The sequence below is a fragment of the Salvia hispanica genome, chromosome 5 (genome assembly GCF_029641045.1).
Source record: "Salvia hispanica isolate PSC_SH4W2 chromosome 5, Shi_PSC_v1, whole genome shotgun sequence".
NCBI lineage: Eukaryota > Viridiplantae > Streptophyta > Magnoliopsida > Lamiales > Lamiaceae > Salvia > Salvia hispanica.
Genome location: NC_142696.1, coordinates 39,073,995 through 39,095,778, shown reverse-complemented (window position 1 = coordinate 39,095,778; position 21,784 = coordinate 39,073,995). Strand labels below are relative to the sequence as shown.

General features: G+C 33.8%; 4 protein-coding genes across 4 annotated transcripts; 1 reads left to right on the top strand and 3 right to left on the bottom strand.

Annotated features, from left to right (window-relative positions):
• Positions 1-1,257: 1,257 nt before the first annotated feature.
• LOC125186508 (Translocon-associated protein (TRAP), alpha subunit) lies at positions 1,258-4,236 on the bottom strand. Its single transcript, XM_048082879.2, has 8 exons — positions 4,084-4,236; positions 3,194-3,355; positions 2,994-3,044; positions 2,676-2,764; positions 2,127-2,204; positions 1,826-2,029; positions 1,660-1,731; positions 1,258-1,558 (listed from the first exon to the last, which is right to left on the bottom strand). The coding sequence occupies exons 1-8, from the start codon at positions 4,142-4,144 to the stop codon at positions 1,508-1,510; spliced, it is 768 nt and encodes a 255-aa protein (XP_047938836.1). The 5' UTR covers positions 4,145-4,236; the 3' UTR covers positions 1,258-1,507.
• Positions 4,237-4,877: 641 nt separating this feature from the next.
• Positions 4,878-9,414, bottom strand: XCT (XAP5 family protein). Its single transcript, XM_048088062.2, has 12 exons — positions 9,080-9,414; positions 8,736-8,801; positions 8,146-8,210; positions 7,959-8,071; positions 7,767-7,842; positions 7,557-7,633; positions 7,401-7,462; positions 7,160-7,291; positions 6,904-6,957; positions 6,352-6,417; positions 6,005-6,079; positions 4,878-5,188 (listed from the first exon to the last, which is right to left on the bottom strand). Exons 1-12 carry the CDS (start codon positions 9,248-9,250, stop codon positions 5,138-5,140), a joined length of 1,008 nt encoding a protein of 335 aa, XP_047944019.1. The 5' UTR covers positions 9,251-9,414; the 3' UTR covers positions 4,878-5,137.
• Positions 9,415-15,018: 5,604 nt separating this feature from the next.
• TIM (triosephosphate isomerase) lies at positions 15,019-18,423 on the top strand. Its single transcript, XM_048087571.2, has 9 exons — positions 15,019-15,290; positions 15,799-15,825; positions 16,471-16,540; positions 16,637-16,760; positions 17,111-17,195; positions 17,315-17,447; positions 17,589-17,762; positions 17,970-18,052; positions 18,132-18,423. The coding sequence occupies exons 1-9, from the start codon at positions 15,087-15,089 to the stop codon at positions 18,186-18,188; spliced, it is 957 nt and encodes a 318-aa protein (XP_047943528.1). The 5' UTR covers positions 15,019-15,086; the 3' UTR covers positions 18,189-18,423.
• Positions 18,424-20,523: 2,100 nt separating this feature from the next.
• LOC125190544 (uncharacterized) lies at positions 20,524-21,158 on the bottom strand. Its single transcript, XM_089058528.1, has one exon. It carries the CDS (start codon positions 21,037-21,039, stop codon positions 20,635-20,637), a length of 405 nt encoding a protein of 134 aa, XP_088914654.1. The 5' UTR covers positions 21,040-21,158; the 3' UTR covers positions 20,524-20,634.
• Positions 21,159-21,784: the final 626 nt, after the last annotated feature.

Here is a 21,784-nt window from a genome sequence, read left to right as displayed (position 1 = left end):
AATTGTCGCCCTTTTCTGTATCATTAATTCATTATCAAGATATTATTTTTCTAGAAAATATCTATTTTATTTAATTGTTTATATTTTTTATAATTTGAGAAACAAGGTCATAGTTCAATAATATAAAAAGAAGAAAATATAAAATGTGGATGAGGTTTGTCTACCCATCAGAGCTAAAAATATCTATTAAATTTCTGAGTTGTAAGATGCAATTATGATGAACCTCTCTTTTCATTGTGATTTGGTGAGGTAGTTGAGCATTAAATTGTACCCATATTTCTTTTTGTAGTATTATTATTTGTTTACGTGATTTACAGTCGATTAATCGCCGCAAATGGTATTTCAAAAATCAATTTATTTCCTATTGACATATTCCATGAAACCCTCCATTTGAATCAAGAAAAAAATCGAGAAAATAATGCAAATCCAACGACGGACGTCAAATTATTATAAGAAAATACTATTATAAGACATACTATGTCTAATAAGTAGGAATATAAACCGGGTCAACCTAGGAGGTTGCAGGGTTATAATTTTATCGAGTTATAAAATTTTCAACTTTAATTCTAAACGTCCCGATTTGGACCCGCCCAATTGTAAAACTTTAATAATAAAATCATATGTAATCTAGTGCATAATGATAAAAACTACTCATGTATTTATAGAATGAAAAATAGTATGTATGCTTAAACTCAAACATAACTAATATTGGAGTATTAATTAATAATGTAAAAAATATGACTTAAGATAGTAATGATGTCGAGAAATCTTGAATTACTGAATAACTTTACATACAAAAATAAGTGATGATGAATTATGACACTAAATATCTAATTTAAAATTAAAATTAAAACTAAATAAACTTAGTGTTAAAAAATTCAAAGTATGTTTTAAAATTCAAAATGTTTCTTATACTCCTAGTATTTAAATTTTCTAATTCATTTTTCTATTGTTATACTAATAAAACTTTAACATATATGTATATTGATTTTGCATATTAAATATAAAATGGTGAGTATTTTTTATTTATTATTTATATTATTAAAATCATCATAAGTCTTATATAGTTCACATAGATCCAACCCATCGAACAAACTCATTGGATTTAGAGTCAACTCTATTCGGGCTGCGGATTAAATTCGATGAGGGATAAATCAAGTTGTAATTTTATAGTCAGAAATTTTTAGCCTAACTAGAGAGAGAGAGAGAGAGTTGTGTGTGTGAACACCAAATTGATTTAGCAGATGGAGTATAAAATTTCAAGAAAACAACAAACAGAATAACCATAGTCTAACAAACTCTCAAAATTTTACAAAAAAATCCACAGCTTCGCAAAGTCAACTCAGTTGGTTTGGCATTGAACGATAGCTCAAATTCTAACAAAGAGAAAAACATAAACTGTCCCTCGCCTTCCTTGTAAACTTGAGCCCGTCTCTCCAAAGCGCGGCTGCACACCTCCCTCTGGTGTGTATATGCCACCTATACTGGACTCGTTGCAAGTACACATCTACTTCTTCTTCTTCGACTTGTTCGAGTTAGATTGAGCATAAGCGGTTCCCTGGACACATGAAGACGTATTAGGAACCTCCGTCTTTTTTCAAGGAAAGAAAAATAGGCTTTAATAGCAAACTCAAAGAATACGAGAGCTTTCAGACAAACCTCCAACCACTCATCCCTCGAGGCATCAGTTGTTCCGGTTCCAACTTCAACCTTTGGTGCCCTCTTAGTTTTCTGAGAAGAGTTGGTGAATAATTAATAGATGTTTTCACAAATATATAGTGGGTGTAATACAGATACAGCTTTAGGGGGAAAATCCAGTATTCACCTTGGAGAGATTCTGAATTTGGCCACGTATCCAAAATCCAAGAAATCCGAGGAGGGCAATTCCAAGGCTAAACAAGAACACTGATTCAACACTGAATATGCCACCTGGCTCACTCACTTCAATTGTCCCATTGTAGAATGCGCTCTGGTAAAGCTGTTGGTTGATCTCATAAACAATAGTTGCCACAAGATCATACTCACCAGACTGCAGGATTAAGGAAACACAAAGCCATGCCAATTAAATCCAACCTCAAAATGCAATGGTAGACCCAAAGGTACCCTTAAGTATTCAGCAGACTTACTTGCAAGAACTTGCTTACGGCAAACATATAAGGGTAAGTTGCTTGAACTGATGGAGGAACCGATGCATTGTTAAAAGTCTAGCAAATCAAAATATTTAAATCATCAACATAAGTCCTGGGAGAAATTAGTAAAGATATCACACCTAGCTTTCATGTATCGGACTGAGCATATCTTTGCTCTCACCATTCAATGTGGCACCAAGAATATTACAGTAATAAGTATCAAATCACACATATATATTAACATCTGATTCTACATGAGATTATACAGAGTTGCAAGCATTTTCCATAAGTAATCTGCTCCACATTTATAAAGAGGTCTTAACTCAAACTAGAATAAAATTTAAAAATTGGATGGTTAATAAAGTTCCAGTGGCATGTCTATAAGCCATGACCATAAAATGACATAAGAAGTTTGTAAGATGGGTTTCTGACAGGTTATCCATATAATCGTGATACAATGATTCAGTATATGCTTCCATATACCAGACAGACTATCCACAGACAAAATTTACAACATCAAAAGTTTAAATGGCACAAAATATATACCTGCGTGGAAAGATTCTGGAGCAAGTACTGATGCTGGTAAGGGAGATGAACACTAGCTTGAATGGCAATGACATTAATAGTTGATTCCCCTGCATTATATAAAATTACATCAAGTCTAGAATCAAATATATGCTGCAAGAACCATCATAGAGCAAGTGAAAAATGGAGGCAAGGATGATGGAAATGTGGAATAGCACTAGACGAGAACGAATTTATAGACTAAGCAGCTACATTCAAATTTCAGAAAGCTAGGCAATATATACACACAACACACACCATACAACCACTTTAAAAAGTCATGCATAGACAAAGCATTACCATCATTTTTAATTCCAGCAAGAAGTTCACTTTCTTCCCCAGCTACAACAGCTGCAAAAAGATATAAAAATTTCAGAAAGCAAGTAACAAACAATAGATAGAAGTACATCAGCTGCTCTTCAAAAAAATCATTACATATGCTGACTTTGGATATCGAAGACATAAAAGGCCAAGACAAAATCTCAACAAAGGTAACTAACCTTTTGAGGGATTGTTAGGGAAAACACAAACAGTTTCCACCTCTGGAGCTGGACTATAACTCCCAGTACCAAAATCTTGGACATCCTCATTAACAATCCCGAGATCCCCACCTTCCTCCGCCGAATCAACATCATTATCAATGTCTGGCTCACATCTTGCAACTACAAAGGATAACAAACATATACACATTAAAAAAACTGGGCTTGAAGTATGGCACTTATTGCAGCAGAGCATCAAACAAGAGACCATAAGAACTAACTCACAGATCAGAATAGACACAAAGGTAAAACCAATAAACAGATATCCATAATTTGGCAATCAGTACAAATATAGACCAAGGGAACTCTCTACTAAAATGAGCAACTGCAAGCAATAAATGGAGAACAATAGCAAAATCAGAAAATGACATCTCCTATATAACTGGTTTGACGAAGGAATTAGCAAAGAGTAAAAAACCCATGTTTGACTTTGGAAAGCATCGAAATTAAAATGCTGAAGGAGAACTACGACGGGAAAAAAATTAGCACAAATTCAAATCTCAATCATCACAGCATCAACACAACCACTGACGCTTACTCAAATCTATACAACCGCACACAAATTTAATAAATAGATCAAATAGCCTAGCGATCAAAATCGACGCAAAAACATGAAAATGCAGTCTCGATCTAGTTAAATCTCGCAACGAGAAAACGTCAATGCAATATAAAAACCCATAAATCAGCTGCAAAATTGAAGCTAAAGCTCAAAATTCCCGTGCATGTGCATGCATAAGGGCATTGACCAACACTTTACCAGTAATAAAACAAAAAAATAGTCGAACAGGATCGAGGATGGCAATTACACGATGTAATCGAGAATGAAATGAATTTGGATATGAGAATCTTACCTTGCAGAAGTGAGGACGAGAAAACGAGCAGCGCGAGGATCAGAAAAGCCCTAATTGTCATTTTGGATTCCCTTTATTAATGGTTTTGCCCCAAATGTGAGAGAGAGGAGTAATTGAGAGCGTGAAGCACGAGAAGGAAGAAACGACTTTTTATCGCGTGGACCGAAGGACAAAACCGTAAATTCGGCTTACGTGCCACAGTTTCAATTCTTATTACCTGCGTCTGAGTAAAAGAGGAACTAACGCAGCTTTATAAAGACTATTGCAATTTTAAGAAAAATAATTAGCTATTAAAACTAATTAATTATAATCAGTTGGCAAGATTTTGAAATTTTACAGTGGATTATTTTCCCTTGTTCACTTTGTATAGATGAAGCGTTATAATTTTTTCTTCTGTCAATTTAGTCCGTAATTTGGTAAGAACGAATGTTATATTCTACTAGTAGTATATATTCTTTAATAAATACGCATTTCGAAAATAAATCGAAGCTCTTTTATTCCAGTTTAAGAGTAATACCCATAATAAACAAACGAAATTTCAACAAATTTGAGATAATCAAGTGCAAGATGCGATTTCAATTTTCAACCAAAAAAATTAATAAATAAATAACTATTACTATATCAAACTCTATAATATTTCATAGAATAATGATAGATTTCTAAGAATATTTGAATAAGGCAGCCTAGACATTACCTATGAATTACAGAAGTCTTCTTTTTTGCAGACGATGTCAAATAATGAGTCTACCAGGTTTAAAAGCATATTTTACAGCATAGATCCTTACAATACCATATAAAGTACTGTAGTAATTATATTGTCACCTTCAAAAATAAGAGTATGATACAATCCAACAATCATCAGAATAGGAGAGAAAGGAATAGTCAGAAATCCCCTCCGCTCTAGGCAAAACAAATCACAATTTTAGCACTAATTCCAGTTGAGTTTCTCCACAATTTAAGCCTACGTCAGCAACATCTTTCACTAGTTGATACCCTGGAAACTCATAAGGTCTTCTTCCACAATAGTAGAACGAAAGTTTGCATGTTGTCTGAATCAGTTGCCATGGATCGTGTATCGCTCCCATTTCTTTGTTGGGTCGTATATCTACATAAGAAACCAGAATATGTAGTTCAGGTGAGCTAAGAAAACTCATTGTTCGGTTTCAATGTACTCATGTAATAGTAGCACAACTTGTGTGTCGTATCTATAAGAATAATCACATACTACTAGAAGAGACATCCGCTGCCATCAGTCCAAGACCGTTGCTTGTGCTTTATTCTTAAAGCAGAAAATAAAGTTCTCAAGAATATTTACAGTCTGCTTGCCAACAGCAAGCAACCGATTCATCAAGAGGTAGCAGATACACATGCACATGCCGAATAAATTCATATATATATATATAATTCATATATATAGGGATGTACTAATATGCTAACTAATTTTAAAGTGCTAACGTACATCCAATCACGTGCTGCCATGTGGCACGAAAAATGCAATATTATATACAGAAAAATGCAATATGAATTTCGACAGATTGCATTTTTGTTATATGAAGATTGCATTTTTTATTGTTGAGTTTGCATTTTCGATATTGACTGTTTAATTTGCATTTTATATCTATACGGATTGCATTTATATATGTGAAAATGCAAAACTTAACAATATAAAATGCAATTTTGTGAAAATGCAAAACTTAACAATTAAAAATGCAATTTTCCTATAACTAAAATGCAATCTGCGGAAATGCATGAACAACTTCACAAATGTGTATTGCATTTTTATATATACAATATTGCATTTTTCGTGCCACATGGCAGCACGTGGTTGGATGTATGTTAGCACTCTAATTAAGGATGCGCCCTAGTGCTCCCCTATATATATATATATATATATATATAGAGAGAGAGAGAGAGAGAGAACCTCCCATCTTGAAGCTGGAAATATGTGTTTATTCTTCTCATACCAATGCCTCTCCACAACTTTACCAGCATGTGACTGTTGAAAAAAAATTCAATTATTTCAGTTTCTTAATCAGATGAAATATGATTCTGTGACGAGGATGAATTACACCATACACATATTATCACCCGATAACTGTACAAGGAAACCTGAATAATGTACATGTATACTATCCATGCACATATATAATAGAACAAGTAAACAATAGAATTCACAGGCAGATAGAAAGGGAGACTGAAAACACTAAGTTTATTGAACTTTAGGCCCAGTTACAGCTCCAGCAACCAATCTAAAGGTCAAGTGATTACCTCATCTTTCTCAATTGTTGCATCAGCAGTGGTTCGAACATCCTCATGCACATCAAAGTGGAACAGCTGCGAGTAAAACCAAAAACAGATATTAGTGTTGTTTTATTGTATTTTGTGAGTCCAGGCGCGAATCTAAATCTTTCGTATAAATGTTTTCACAAGTACAAATGTTTCCAACCAATATACTGGATGTGCAAATGTTGGTAAGAAAATTGAGTGTTATGTGTTGCTTGTATTAACTGAGCAATAGAAGAGAGGTACAAAAGAATCTTGTAAATATTCAATGTACTAGGGCAAGAAGATTCAGTGTTCATAAAATTAGCAGATTCCCATTGTATTGCAACAAGAACCCAATACACTGACTAGAAATTTGCATCAAGTTAAGTAAATCTAAGATATTGTATGAGTACGCTATCAGGGTTATAACCTAAAGGTGCATCTTAAATACAGATCATATAAATATATGATGATGATTTTGAAAATCATTATCAACTTCTTATGAATTTGCTAATTTACGACGAAGCTGAAATGTGATAAGAAAGTGGGCATTACCGGTCCACTTTTCCCTCTGGCCTTGTTTACAATCAGCTCATAGAAACTGTGTTGCTGCAACAGAAAGAGAGAGAAAAAAAGGCATGCATAAGTGCAGCACATCAAGGAAACCTTCAATATCTTTTTTAGTTTCTTTTTCCATATAGCATATTAAGATAATTAGTATAAACTGAAACACAAATTTTGATTTCGGATCTTTTGGGCTATTATAGTCAGAGAAGGGGAAGCATGTTGGTTCTTCCCATCAAGACCTTACATGTGGAATAATGAGATCTTCTTTAACATAGAGCAAATTCTCCACTGAAGTTGTTCGAACCTCTCGAAATTCAGGGGCAAGCTGCTGCTGAACTGCACGAAGAAATTCTCCAATGGCATCACCTTTTCGTACCTGGTAAATGCAAACAAGCAATGTGAATAAAGTTCACTAATCATCTAGGTAAAAAAACAAAAAGCTGAACCCAGGGGTCAATGAATTAAGACCCAAAGCAGTCCCAAACCTGGATCACCCGTCGATGGCCAGTACCATCCCAGTAACTGTAAGTGATTTGAAGAGGCTCATCTATAAAAGAAACCATAAAACAGGTGTTAAACTAAGAATATTGTATATGATGAAATCTAGAACAAATGGAAGCGTTTAAGACTTTACTACTAACTTTTGATTTGCTCCTGCTCAAGAAGCCACTGTTTTCGTAACCGTTCACGCTCAGCTTGTTCCTCCGCCTCTCTTTCACTGTAAGAGTAGGCTTCAACCTCCAAAGGCCAATTATAAGTAAAAGATCGAAAAGCATGGCATGGGGATTCAAATAGGCCAAGGGAGCATGAATAGACATGTTCAACAGAAATGAGAGGAGAGAAATTCCAACCTATCAGGCAAAAAACTGGTTTCTACTGTAGGATCTTTTCCATATTTTCCAAATCTCTGGCGGATATCATCGTTTTCTTCAAAGATAAGACAGTATACTATGTCAAAATTTGCAATTTAAAAGTGCGATTGTGCCAATAAACCCAAGAAACAAAGAAAAAAGATCAACAACATTTCATTCATAGATGCTTACGATTTTCCTCATCTTCCTCCTCATTGTCATTCTCAAATTCATCAGCAAATGATAGCCTTGGGTCTGCCTTTATTTTCCGCTTCTTCAATTTCTGTAACTGAAGCTCCTCCTCCCTACCAAAGAAAATGGATCAAAAATAGAACTAACAGAGCAAATAAATCAATTATACAGAAAAAACATTACTCACTCTTGCTGCAACTTTAGGAGCTTCTCTTTCTCTTCCTCTTCAAACTTATTCTTAATATTTACTCTCTGCAGCACAAAAAACGGTTAGTTGATGCTGCATATACAGGCAAGGTGTTTCCTCTCATTAGAGCTATTCATGTCCTATTTGTTCTTCAGCCTTTTTTCCAATTCCCAACCACACCTCACAACTATGTTTGTTTTCAAGCATAATAGATACCTTAGTAAATAAAAATTAATTTCCCTCCTACAATTTGAGGTTTTAAAATTCAAAAACATAATATCTGCTACAAAATTCAGAACCAAATTCTTTAACAAGAGGCTTCTCCTTAGGTGATTACATCCTCTTAACTATATAATCAAAAGCACCACTCCCTCCTCTCCACCACTACAACCATCTAGTTTTCGCCTGACTGGTAAGTGGTAAGTCGTTTTCCTCGAGAGGGAATACATATTGCTGGTATATTTACATAAAGCAGCAAGAAGAAGCAACCCGCGCATGGAGCATAGAATTAACCACAAGCAACCCTTTACAGAACTGCCCTTTCTTCTGAAAGGGTTGGGGAAACACAAAAGATAAATAAATTATCATACCTTCTCAACATATTGCTCTCTAGTGACCAGACCAACAGTTTCCTTCTTGAATGCAGTCTCCAATATCTGAACAATAAACGAATGCGCAAATTCAATAAACCATCCAAAAACAGAAGGCGCCAGCATTTCATATCCGTTCATATTTTCTCGACAACACACTTAACTGGTGGCTCAAAAATTTTAACCTTAATAAGCTCTCCATATCTGGCTAAATCATACTTTCCTGAGCATTAGGACACCTTTAATGGCTAAAGTTCCGAGCGAATCATTTATATGCGTGGAGAGCAGCGAATCAATCACGATGCAGAATTATCTAGGGTTCAAGAGGAATCGCGACATCATACCTCGGAGGTACTGGAGCCGAATTGGAGGAGGCCAGGCTGGCCTTCAGAAGCGGCAGTTTTGTTCTTAAGCTCTTGGATTTTGCGGCGCTCCGCCTCTCTCTGTTTCTCCAGGCGCCTGATCCTGACGGCGTCCTGCGCCGTGCCGACGTAGCCATCGCCCATACCCGCCATGCTGAATAAGAAAATGAATGTAGCGGCAAACTAGGGTTTGAATTTGTGAGGGATCGGAAGCAGAGTTGTAGAAAGAGGGATTTTTCTTAGAACTGGGGATACTCAGACTCAGGGCTCCAATCGCTAAATCTTAGCAACTTCTGTAGCCAAAAATGCGACTTTATTTCTGGAGTGACTTTCCTGTACTACTGTTCCGACTTTCAGGTTTTTACAAAACCGCGAGTTTATTTATGAACTAGTTTCACACCTGCGGTGCACAGATTAAGAAACTTTTAAACATTGATTTTTAATTATAAATTAATTAAATGAAATTAAAAACAATATCATTATTTAAAATTGTAAACAAAATAACTATCAATTATACAACTAAAACATACCATAAGCTTGAAATAATTAATAACAAATTATAAAAATTTAGAGAGCACTGAATCACAATACATGAATAGTGACATTTAAAACATCATTTGATTAAGCTCTAAGAAGAAAAAATGAATCCATTTACATCACCTATAACAAAAAATTCTAATTATAATAGCTAAAAAATTATTCTCGCCCCAATAAACCCTAAAAAAGACTCAGGTGCCCTATCTGAATTGCCATAAAAATTGGCCGACGGCGAATGAGAAACATAAAAAAACTTCGCATCACAAACACAACTCACCTTCCCTTCCAATTTCTACATATCATCATCATACATAATCAATTTCAACCGGAAATAACTAAAGGATTCTCTACAACCGACTACCCTATAAACTCCGATGTGCATAAGAACTTTATCAAAATCGACGACATCTCTCACCTATAGATCTTGCATGTATTCATAATACTTTTACGACATTTCTATTTCATTATATGATAATATTACATATTTATAGCAAAAAAGTATAAAGATAGATTAATTCAAATTTATATACTAAATTATTATTGATTCAATTCTCTACCCTATTGCAACTGTTTTCTTCCTTGGGCCAATTTAAATGTCTTTAAGCATTTAAGTTTTTTTTAAGCATTTATGTTTATTGGGATTCTAATCCTAAATTTTTGCGCCACATGTTTTTTTTACCATGGTAAAGCTCCTGAATGTTGAAAATTCCTGATTAAATATTTGTAACCGCTGATTATATGGTTTAATTATACAGGCTTATTAAACTAATTAGTGTAACTGATCGAACATATAAGCCCATACCACAAAAATTGGTAAATTAAGTGATTTTTACGATTAGTTATTAGATTGTAACGGTTGCAATAATAAATTGAATTTTAAAACACTAACAAAAAAATTTAATGGGTTCAAAATGAAAGATAATTTAACAATTTTTCAAAATTATATTAATATTCTTTGTATAATTATAGATATCATCCATTTTATCGATGGACCTTTCTCATCATAACTTGAGCTTTTAAAACAACTAGTATCACCTACGTGCGTTGCACGATTCATTCTATTTTTCCTCAACTTATTTTACATAGTGAAATAATTTTATGAAATTATAAACAATATCATCGTACGAAATCTAAAAGCATAAAAATATGCAATAAAAATTCATTATATAAATATATATGAAACCAAATAAAAATATATATTGCTCAGTAAATTCAATAAAAAAAATCTGTAAATAATATGACCAACTAATTAGAATTAATAAAAAAAAATTACTAATTAAGAATAAATTCGTCTCCATCTTCTCTTCTGGAATTTCAGTATCCATCCCAACGTTTTTTATCCGCTTGTCTCTATCTCCAATAGCCTCATCTTTTCCAGTCATAATCTCCAGCACTTCATCGCCCTTGCCGGTGTCATCTTCTCCGGTCAGATTGCCTCCATCTATATAAGAACTTTCAACAAAAAATAACAATAGTATAATACATATATTTAAATTTGATGCTAAATTAGAAAATTGTTTGATCGGAACATGAACTTTTGCCACAATAGCAATGTATAAATATATATTAAAATTAAAAGCAAAAATAATATCGTTGAAAAATTTAGAAGAATACCTAAAACCAATCAAAACTTTTGCACAAAATAAAGCATCGAGTGGGTGAATTATAAACTATCAAATCATATATATAGTCCAAACAAATGAATTGGGGGCTATTCTAAAACCTTTCAATTTCATCCATTTATGATTAGAAATTTAATTTTTAGTGAATTCAAATGGACACTGAACATGTAACGGCTCATGCAATTATGTCACTTCTAAAATAGTTGGCTCATTATTTTGTGATTTAGTTGTAGTTAATGTCTAAATTCATTTTAGTAGTGGTAATGGTATATTATTTGGTCAAAATCGGAAGTATTTTCCACCCTAAACAATAAAAGTCTTTTGGATTCTATAACATAAAATGTTAGTATCAACCAAATTTGATAATTATAAGTACTACTATAATAATAATATATCAATTTATGTTTGTAACGGTAGTAACTCCTTTGTTTAAATAGAGTCGTAACGGTATTGACTTATTATGTTTAAATTATGCTTAAACAATAAATAAATTATTATCATTATTAGGAAACTAAATTCACATCAATATTTTCATTTTTACACCTTATATTTATAAATATTTAAATCTATACTTAGAATTCATAAATTTTTAAAAATGACCCAAAACTCGCCTTTTATACATGTATAGAAGTGTAACAATAATTGATATAAAATGAAATTTCTAATAAAACGATTGACGTAGCAAACAATAGGATAGTTCAATAAAATTAAATATTAATATGAAGTTCAAGCGTGTGTCATGCTTTCGTATCACAATTAGTGGTAATCTAATATATACTCCCTAGAAGCTAGAACCATGGAATAATACAACTTTGTATATATATCCAATCTTTTAAATTTTGGGAATGAAAGATTAAATAGGGATACAGCGTAACTATAGGAGTTCAACAAATCTCATTAATCTTAACTAAAGGCAATAAACTATTTTACATCCAAAATATAAATTATTAAACAATAAAATGTAACATAAAATCACTATTTATTTAATCCTATATAACAATGAAACAACCCAATAATATAGACGGAAAACAGTGTTAGAAGAAATGATAGATGAGCGGCTACTTCTTCTCCAAATCCCTCTTTCTCCAGCATCTTTCTTCCACTCTCTTCCTACTTAATACCTTCCCAAAGCTGCCCATTATCTTCATTCTCCACCGCCATATGCCCGTTGTGCATGCTGCGGAGGCGGAAAACTAAGAATGCTCTGCAGAGATTTCCGGTGCGGCAGAGCTCGAATTGGTCAAAATTCGGAAGAGAGTAATCAAGCATCGTATACTGCTCATCTAAGCAAAGCTCACCGATTATGATAGCAATCACAATCACATTGGAAATTATAAAAGATTTGAAACATGTTGCTATTCCATGAGAAAGACAAGTGTAGTACGAAAGTCTTCATTTATAGGGTTTGTTTCGTTCGTCATTAGTGTGACATATTAGTGGGGTGGTAATTACAAGCTGATGGGAAAGGTTATTTAGGTAATGGAGATTTATTTTTATTCTATCAGTTAGATCCACTTAATCACACATAGACTTTAAATTATATATATTTATTTTTAAATAATTTTTAAAATTAAATGGCAATCTTGTATTTCTCCAAAACTCCCCTTTTATATATTGTATAGATTTTCAATTTTTTTTTGTTGTATGTAACTTTGCAACTGGAGTACTCTTTATGATCGATACTGACATATAATTTTCAAGTACAGTACGTTCTTCTCCAATATTCTATGCTAGTAAAATATTTTAGATGTTGACCACATCAATTAATTACTCCAATGGTTGAAGGTGGATCGAACATCAGATATGAATACGAAAAATGATAATGTCATGAAATGGTGTATCAAAAATAGTGGATGATACGATGTATTAATCATACACTGCTACTTTGTTTGCAACAAGAAAGGGTAAGGTTAGTGGCTGTAAAAAAATTATGGTGTTACTTGTTGGATGCTGAATGTCTAGATGGTTAGATGCTAGTGAAGGTGGATGGAAAGATGTTTTCAATGTCTTGGTTACTTGTTGTTCTTTTTTTTTCAACCAATCTTTTCTGATAATATTGCATGTAATGTTTGATTTGATGGAATTATTTTTGTAGCTCGAGTGTCCAGCACCTATATCTACAAGACTACAACAACTGTTTCATTTATGTGCCTCATCTCATAGTAAGGCCTGCAAAGAATTGGAAACAATTGAAGTTTATTCGCATGCACCCACGTATATAAACTTCAAATTTGCAAAATAATAGCACTGCTATCTTTTATTTATCTAATATGAAGGTCCACAGCTGTAAAAACAATTTTGACAAACCAAATCCGAAGTTTCTTATTTCTCATTTCTCATTTGATTATTACAGTCCTTCCTTCTACTGGAATCCAATGCAGGCAATGTGGATCACCAATAACATCTCTTATTATACACATTGGCGGACCTGCGTTGGAGCATGGGATTTCTTGGAACCCTAGTCATTTCAAGGTTTGGAGCATGGGATTTCTTGGAACCCCAGTCATTTCAAGGTTTACTAGTACTATGCATACAACAAAATATAAATTCACTCAGTAGCTTAGTTGGTTAGTTGCGTTGTCTTTCAACCAAAAGACCATGAGAGCGAAATCTTCTAGCGGCGCCTTTGAAGATTGTTGCCTTTTAAAAAAAAAAAAAATCTTATACATTAGCTAATTTTACGAGTCATTTGCCAATTAATCAATTTATTTTATGATTCTTGTAGTTAATGTGCTAGCAATGAATTAATTTGTTTATACATTTTCATACTCTCAGCAATTTTATTTATTTTATCTATTTTTATTTATGTAAATATTATTAATGTAAAATTATTAAGTAATGTTCTTTATATATATTGCACATTTCAAATTATTTATCTCTCATCATTTATCATTATTTGTAGCTCTATAATATTTTTTAGGGACATTTATGACATCATTGACACTTAAAACAACAATCATTAGTACTTCCTTCATCTGCGAAAATATTCTCATTAGTGGGCGACACGGGTTTCAATTCGTTATAGGTTTAATATGAGAGAGAACTATATAAATTATGAATGACTTCATATTTAGTACGAGACTAATTTTGATAGACAGACGAAAAAACGATGAAAAATATTTTTTAAGATGAAAGAAGTACTTAGTAGTTTGGAACTCTCAATATCAAAACACTGCGTCGTCCGCCACTGATTACATACAAAAAAAAAAAACAAAAACATTTTGATGATTGAGCCTATAAAGCAAGCAAGCATTCATCGAAACTCACCCACTGAGTTTTAGAAAAAAAAACATCTTTTTCTTTAAAAAAGTCAAATACGATGTGGAAGTATGAAACTTCATAACAGAGTTCCAATTATTTAAATACGTATTTTGATGATTGAGCCTATAAGATATTTTATTTTCAAATTTTTCCTCCTGTAAAAATATATACACTTTCTATTTTCATTTATCCAACCAAAATATATATATTTTATTTTAAAAATTATCTCCATTTATTTATTCATACATTAATTTATTTCAAACCATTAAACACAAGTATTAATAATGGAATGGTGTGCCTAGGGTCATCCGTCATCCTAGAAAGTTGTCGCCATTTATGATAAGCTCATTCTACAAAATATGTATGGGCTCGATGGGCCTTATTCACCAAACATTAGGGCATGTGCATGCCACGCTCCACGTCATCGCGTGGGAAGCCGTGGTAGGTGAAGGCGATTTACCACATAACGCGACGCCACATGTTGGCAAATTACGGTATCCAGATATATAGAGATAGAGAGAGATAACACCGAGTTCACTCACCTGTAGTCCACGTACAAGCACCCAAAAATGGCGGTTGTCTCCACCTCTCTCGCCGGCGCCGTCACCAGCCAGCTCAATCAATTCTCCGGCCTCCGAAAATCCTTCCTCAAGCTCGACGCCTCCACCGCCAACTCCAATCAATCGTTTTTCCAGAATGTCGCCTCGCACATCCGCCTCGCCTCCTCCGCCAAAGCTTGCCGCGGCGTCGTCGCCATGGCAGGATCCGGAAAGGTGACTTGCATTTTTGTTTTTTTTTCTCGATGCGGTTATTGCAGATCTGGAAAATATTCAATCACTTGCATTTTGTTATAGGTTTTTGGAGGAGAGAGTTGCATTTTTGCAGATATGCCTTTCTGTATTTGTGAGTGTCTATGCGATTATTGTGGATTGAGAACTTCAACTTTGTTGAATAGCTAGTTTGATATGGCAAATTGGTCTCGAGAATGAATTTCAGTAACTGTGTTTTTGGATAATAGGCTTTAATTTAGGGGAAATTTTAATGTTAATAGTAATAAAATTTAAGCTATTGACTTTTAGATTGAAAAAATAGTTTTGATTGTTTTAAATTTTATGTACTATAAAAGTTTTGGCCATTTGTGTATTATGATGCTACCTGATTATTGCTAATACTATGTCGTTAGCTGTTGTTGTCATCTCCGAATTTTTATCTATGTTTAGGTGAAGGTTACATGAGCTTTCTTTGTTCAGAGAGTGATTGTTTTTTCCATTTTCCTTGCAGTTCTTCGTTGGTGGGAATTGGAAATGTGTAAGCACTCTTTTCGCCCAATTTCCATCTTTTGTGCTATTCCTTAACTGTTGGCTGTTAGAAACAAACAGCTCACATATATTCTTTTTTCTTGTGAGATGACGTCTGCATATTAAAATTCTTTTTCTTTGTAAGTTATGCCAATTTGAACTAAAATCTGCTCTTGGAAACGAGTCATGTGAAATTTGAATCGTTGATAAAGTCCATGCGCTGGATTTTTCTTATTTACTTGTAAACTATAGTGAACTGAGTACAAATCTTAGCCATATGCTGAAATCAATTGGGACTAGATCTATATAGAAGATGGTGATCACACTGGAAGGTCTCAGAGTAACAATTTTATTAAAAATCTTGAATTGGGAATATGATGATCATATGCATATGCTCATTGTGGGCACAATGTGGTTTTAAATTTATAGTAGGAGTAATAGGTTTTTCCTCATCTTATACAAGCCATATTTTTCGTTAGCCTTGTCCTGAGTAACTGAGTTTAAGAACTGAATCGTAGTAAGTTTCACTGGGCTGTGTTCCACACAAGTAATCTATCTTAATCTCAAGTAATTATATGGCTTTCTTCCCAATTCTTTGTAGCATCTTGTTTCTTGTTTTCTGATTTTACCTTACATTTTTGAACAATATACTTAGAATGGGACTAAAGAGTCCATCAGCAAGCTCGTGTCGGACTTGAACAGTGCAACCCTTGAATCTGATGTTGGTAAGTTATTGTAAAAGTATTAGTCCTTATCATTTGAATAAGCAGTCTTGTATTATAAGCCTTCCTTATATATTTTTTACATTGAATAATATGCAGATGTTGTTGTATCGCCTCCTTTCGTCTACATTGATCAAGTCAAGAATTCATTGACTGATCGGATTGATATAGCAGCCCAGAATTGTTGGATTGGAAAAGGTGGTGCTTTCACTGGAGAAATCAGGTGTGTGGTTGCAACTTGCAAATGCTACCCTGAAATAACCAGGAATTTTTGTGCTTGTGACATGAAAAATAATTGGATTGTGTGCTGTTTGCTCATGTGGTCCTCAGATTGATTACCCTTTTTGAACTCTGCAATATTTACAATATTCGTCTTTAATAGATTTATTTATCATGTGATTCGTACATGGCTATCTTTTACATTCAGAAATGCAACAATTCTCTTGGTTGTATATTGTCTGATGGTCTTATTGAAACACTTTAACAGTATATATTTGTTGGTTCTCGTACAGTAATAATGTAGTAGCACTATTGTAACATGTCATAACATGTGCTCTTTTTCATTCATTGCAGCGTGGAGCAACTGAAAGACTTAGGATGCAAGTGGGTCGTTCTTGGGCATTCTGAGCGGAGACATGTAATAGGAGAAGATGATCAAGTAAGAGCAACTGAACATAGCTAAGATTGTTTTGACAAGAAGGCTGTAATGTGCTGCTGTAACTCTTACCCTGTTTACTTAAATGTTTGAAAGCCTGATAAAGTACTATGTTTTTGTAGTTCATAGGAAAGAAGGCTGCTTATGCCTTGAGCCAAGGTGTAGGAGTAATAGCTTGCATTGGGGAGTTGTTGGAAGAAAGAGAAGCTGGAAAAACATTTGATGTTTGCTTTCGGCAATTAAAGGCTTATGCTGGCAAGTTTAGACTCCCTACCCCACCACTACATGCCACACACAAAAGGAAACTAAACTTACGAAAGAAAGTTGTTTGAACTCAATTTATGGTGCATATTGATTATCAACTCACTTTTGATTGTTTCCTTTTATGGTGTGCAGATGCTGTCTCAAGCTGGGACAATATCGTCATTGCCTATGAGCCTGTATGGGCAATTGGAACTGGTAAAGTGGCCTCACCCGAGCAGGCCCAGGAAGTGCATGCTGCTGTTAGGGATTGGCTGAGTAAGAATGTATCAGCAGAAGTTGCTTCTAAAACACGTATTATCTACGGAGGTATTTTCCTATCAGTTCAAAGTTTGTCACTTTGGAAATTTGGTAGCGAATTATTTATTTGCATATAAGTTCAAATATGTGATTTATCCAACGCACACGTCATGATCACTTGGATTTCTTGAAAACAGCTACTAGATTGAAGTATAAGTTCTTAAATATAACATGCTAGGTGAATCGAATTCCCTAAGAATCCTAAATCTTCCACAGGTTCTGTCAACGGAGCCAACTCGGCTGATCTTGCCAAGAAAGAAGACATTGATGGATTCCTCGTTGGTGGTGCATCTCTAAAGGTAACCAGCCTCCGTCCCTCCCTTGTAGGCGAAACTAAGAGCATTAATTTTTGTTTTCTCATTTCACATCGTGTTGCAGGGTCCTGAGTTTGCTACTATCATCAACTCTGTCACTGCTAAGAAGGTGGCTGCCTAGTTTCACATCAAAAGGAAGGAAAAATGAGTGAGAGAATCAACTGTAACACAAGTATCTTGCGGGCCGTACCGTCTCGCGGTAGATATCTTCCCTTGTCCTCCCGAAACTATGATAAACTATTGACTTCCATACTAGGATCATCATTTTTCCATGGTTGGTTTGTAACATTACCTCGTAACTTTAATTATATATCTGAAATAAAAGGGAGGGCGTTATTCCTCAAATTTTGGGATTAGTTCTTTTGGAAATTTCATCATGCATTAATATAATTATGTACATTAAGATGGAAATGAAATATATTGTCGTCGTCATTTAGCCTGTGCATGCTAATTTGGCCCAATATTCATAGTAAGAAAGCCCAACTCTATTGTTATTGAGTATAGTACTAGTGTGATACATTAGTGAATGTTAGACAAACTACACGTTTTATCTTGTACACCGACGGTTTCGAAATTGGATATGCAATTTTTTGTAGTTTCTTGTAAAGACACATGAGTAGATTAATTAGTGGAAAAATGATTAAATCATAACATATTATATCGATATTTTTATTGCGTTTTGCTTACGACCATAAAAGCACAGTGAAATTGAAAAGTGAATAGTAAAGAATGTCCAAGAAATGCGATGTCGGCCACCTTCGTTATTATAGAATTGGTTACAGCACCTTTATGAGAGAGAGACTTGGTAATGCGTTTTTTTTAAATGAGCATGGATATATAAAGTTGCATACTAAAAGTACAAATCTTTATGAGAGCGAGATGGTAAATAAACATGAAATATAAAGTTAGCAATGCATGATTTTTTTTAAATGAGCATGAAATTTAAAATCACATAAAACCAATTTTTTTAAATGATCCTGAAATGTAAAGTCACATAAAACCACAAATCGTTATGGAGTTTCATGATGAGAGGATGGGCTACCTGTCTTGTTATGTAAATGGATTGTACAGTTTAAAAACTATTTTCTATAATTTCAATTAATGAATAAAAGAATAAATAAATATTTGATTTTTATATAACTTATAAAACTAATGATGTTAATAATAATTTTAAGATGTTAGAAACAACTAAATAAATTTTTTTGATGCTAATGTGAGCTAAATGGGAATAATCTCACTCTCCATATATATATATGTGAACAAAACGAAAAAAATACTCCATATATTAACATTCATCTCTCTGTCTATATATATTATTATTATTAAAAAATTCTTAAAATAAAAAATTATACGGAGTATTCCCTCCGTTCCACAGTAATAGAGGCGTTTCATTTTGAGCTCTCATTTTGAAAAAATAATAATAAATAATTAAAGTGGAGAGATAGTAAAGTAAGAGAGAGAACAATGTAGTGAAGAGTCTTATCTACACTATTCTTTCTCTTACTTTACTCTTTATCCACTTTAACTATTTATTATTATTTTGTTTAAATGAGTGCTCAAAATGAAACGCCTCTATTACTATGAAACGGAGGAAGTACTATTTTAGGAATAATAATATTATACTATAATCACTAAAATAACACACCCCAAAAAAGAAAAAGACAAGCATATCATAGTCCTCAAAGAAAGGAAAAAGGCATTAAATATAAGTAGCCGCAAACAAGGGTGAGCCACTTATAGTGAAATGTGAATATGCTAAATTTAAATTTAGGCGTTTGCTAGGTCAATGACTCAATAGTACATTAACATCAGTTATTACCTTATCATAAATTTTAGAAAAGTGAACCTGTACCAACTTTATCACAATAAAATTAATTTCTTGGTGTATGCCCGACTAACATTATAAATATTACACCGTTAATAAGTACTTAAAAGTTTCATTTTGATTCTGTTCGAATTTTAAAAAATATACTAATAAAAAATAAATGAAAAAAAATAGTGAAATGTAATTTCTAATAGCAAAAAATAGTACTATTAGTGTGGCAATCATATTAACATTGAGACGATTAATGACGTACATAATAAATTAATACAGTATCCATTAATAAAGTAAAATATACATAAACATAAAAAAAAGACTACTTAGGTGTAGGAGAGCTTTAGCATCTGAGTCTAATCATATTTACATTCACACGACTTAATTTCCAGTATTAAAAGTAGTGAATATTGTGCTTTGGGTTTAGCCGTTTAGGTTTAAACCTGAGACCTTGGAGTCGAACATAGGAGTACACTACCATTGCTTTAGCCTTTGAATTGGATTTAGTCATTGAGTTATGCTGTCGTACTTTTAAATTGATTATGAAATTTGAAAAGGTTAAAACTCAAAAAATACTACTCCTAATTTCTAGTATAAACAAACTCTAAATTGTATAATATATGTAAAAGTAGTAATTAAGTTAAAAGGAAAAAACAGAGCAACGAAAATGAATACACACTCACTATATACAATAATACAAAGTTAGAAACACAAAAATAGAGCAATTCGAGAAACTTGTTTTATAGAAATACTATCCAAACCAGCTCTCGAGAAAAGTAGACTGAAACTGCACCAACACCAGCAGCAGCACGATCACCGCCAGCACTCCCCACGGCGACGCCCCCTCCCCCGCCGCCGACAGGTAATACTCCCTCCTCCGCCGATCAAACGGCGTGGATCCGAAGATCAGCCCCCCTGGGTACTCCCGGTCCGACATCCACCGCACGGCCAGGAGCAGCACCAGCGGCGCCGCCATCAGCACCCACCCCATGCTCTCCTCCGTCGCCTCCACCACGTCCTCGTAGGAGACGTACCATTGGAAGCCGAGGAAGAGCGACACCACCGCCAGAATCAGCAGCACCGGGTACGGCACCGGATTCAGCGAGAAGGCGTCCAGAATTGAACAAGTCGGCGATTGGAATCTTCCATACGCCATCAATTGCGAGGAAATTAGGTATTTGATTTTGGGTATTTGGTTTTTTATTTTTGGTGTGTGTGTTGCAGTGATTGACTGAGGCAGTTGAGAATGATGGCCTAATTGATTTATTGTTGAGAGTGATTGAAACCAATGGTTTTTATTGGGTGTGGTGCGGAATACTGACTTTAACGTGTATCGCCGTTGATTCTTCCATATAAGGGCTTGCAAATTTAAATATTCGTTTTTAAAGTTTTTATTGATTTACAAATGCGAATCTCTTATTTTTAGACTTTTTCTCTTAATTTAGAATATGTTTTTCAACTAATTTTTTTTATTTTAAATCTAGAACTTTGTCGAAACATAAACGGAATTATGTTTTGAGGTAAAATGGATTTGAATCTGAATAACGCCTTAAACTTGTTTTTGTTTAAAATTATTCCTGATTTAATTGAAAATGATAGTATAGAGTAATTGACTTTCCTAACTCTGGCTTTAAATTCATATTGAATTTTGCAATTATAAACATCAGAAAAATTAGAGATAAGTTTACATCAGAAAATTTGGAGATAAGTTTGAAATAACTCATCTAAAATTGAGACGGTGTGAAGGCAGTTTTCTTAATACGGATTTGAGTGCATATGTGAAAAGGAATTAATACTAATATTGATTGGTGGGGCAGAAAATAAGACAGCAATATCAATAATCATCGAGACCATCAACACAATATTTTAATCGGATGTCTATTTTAAGTTATATAGGTAAC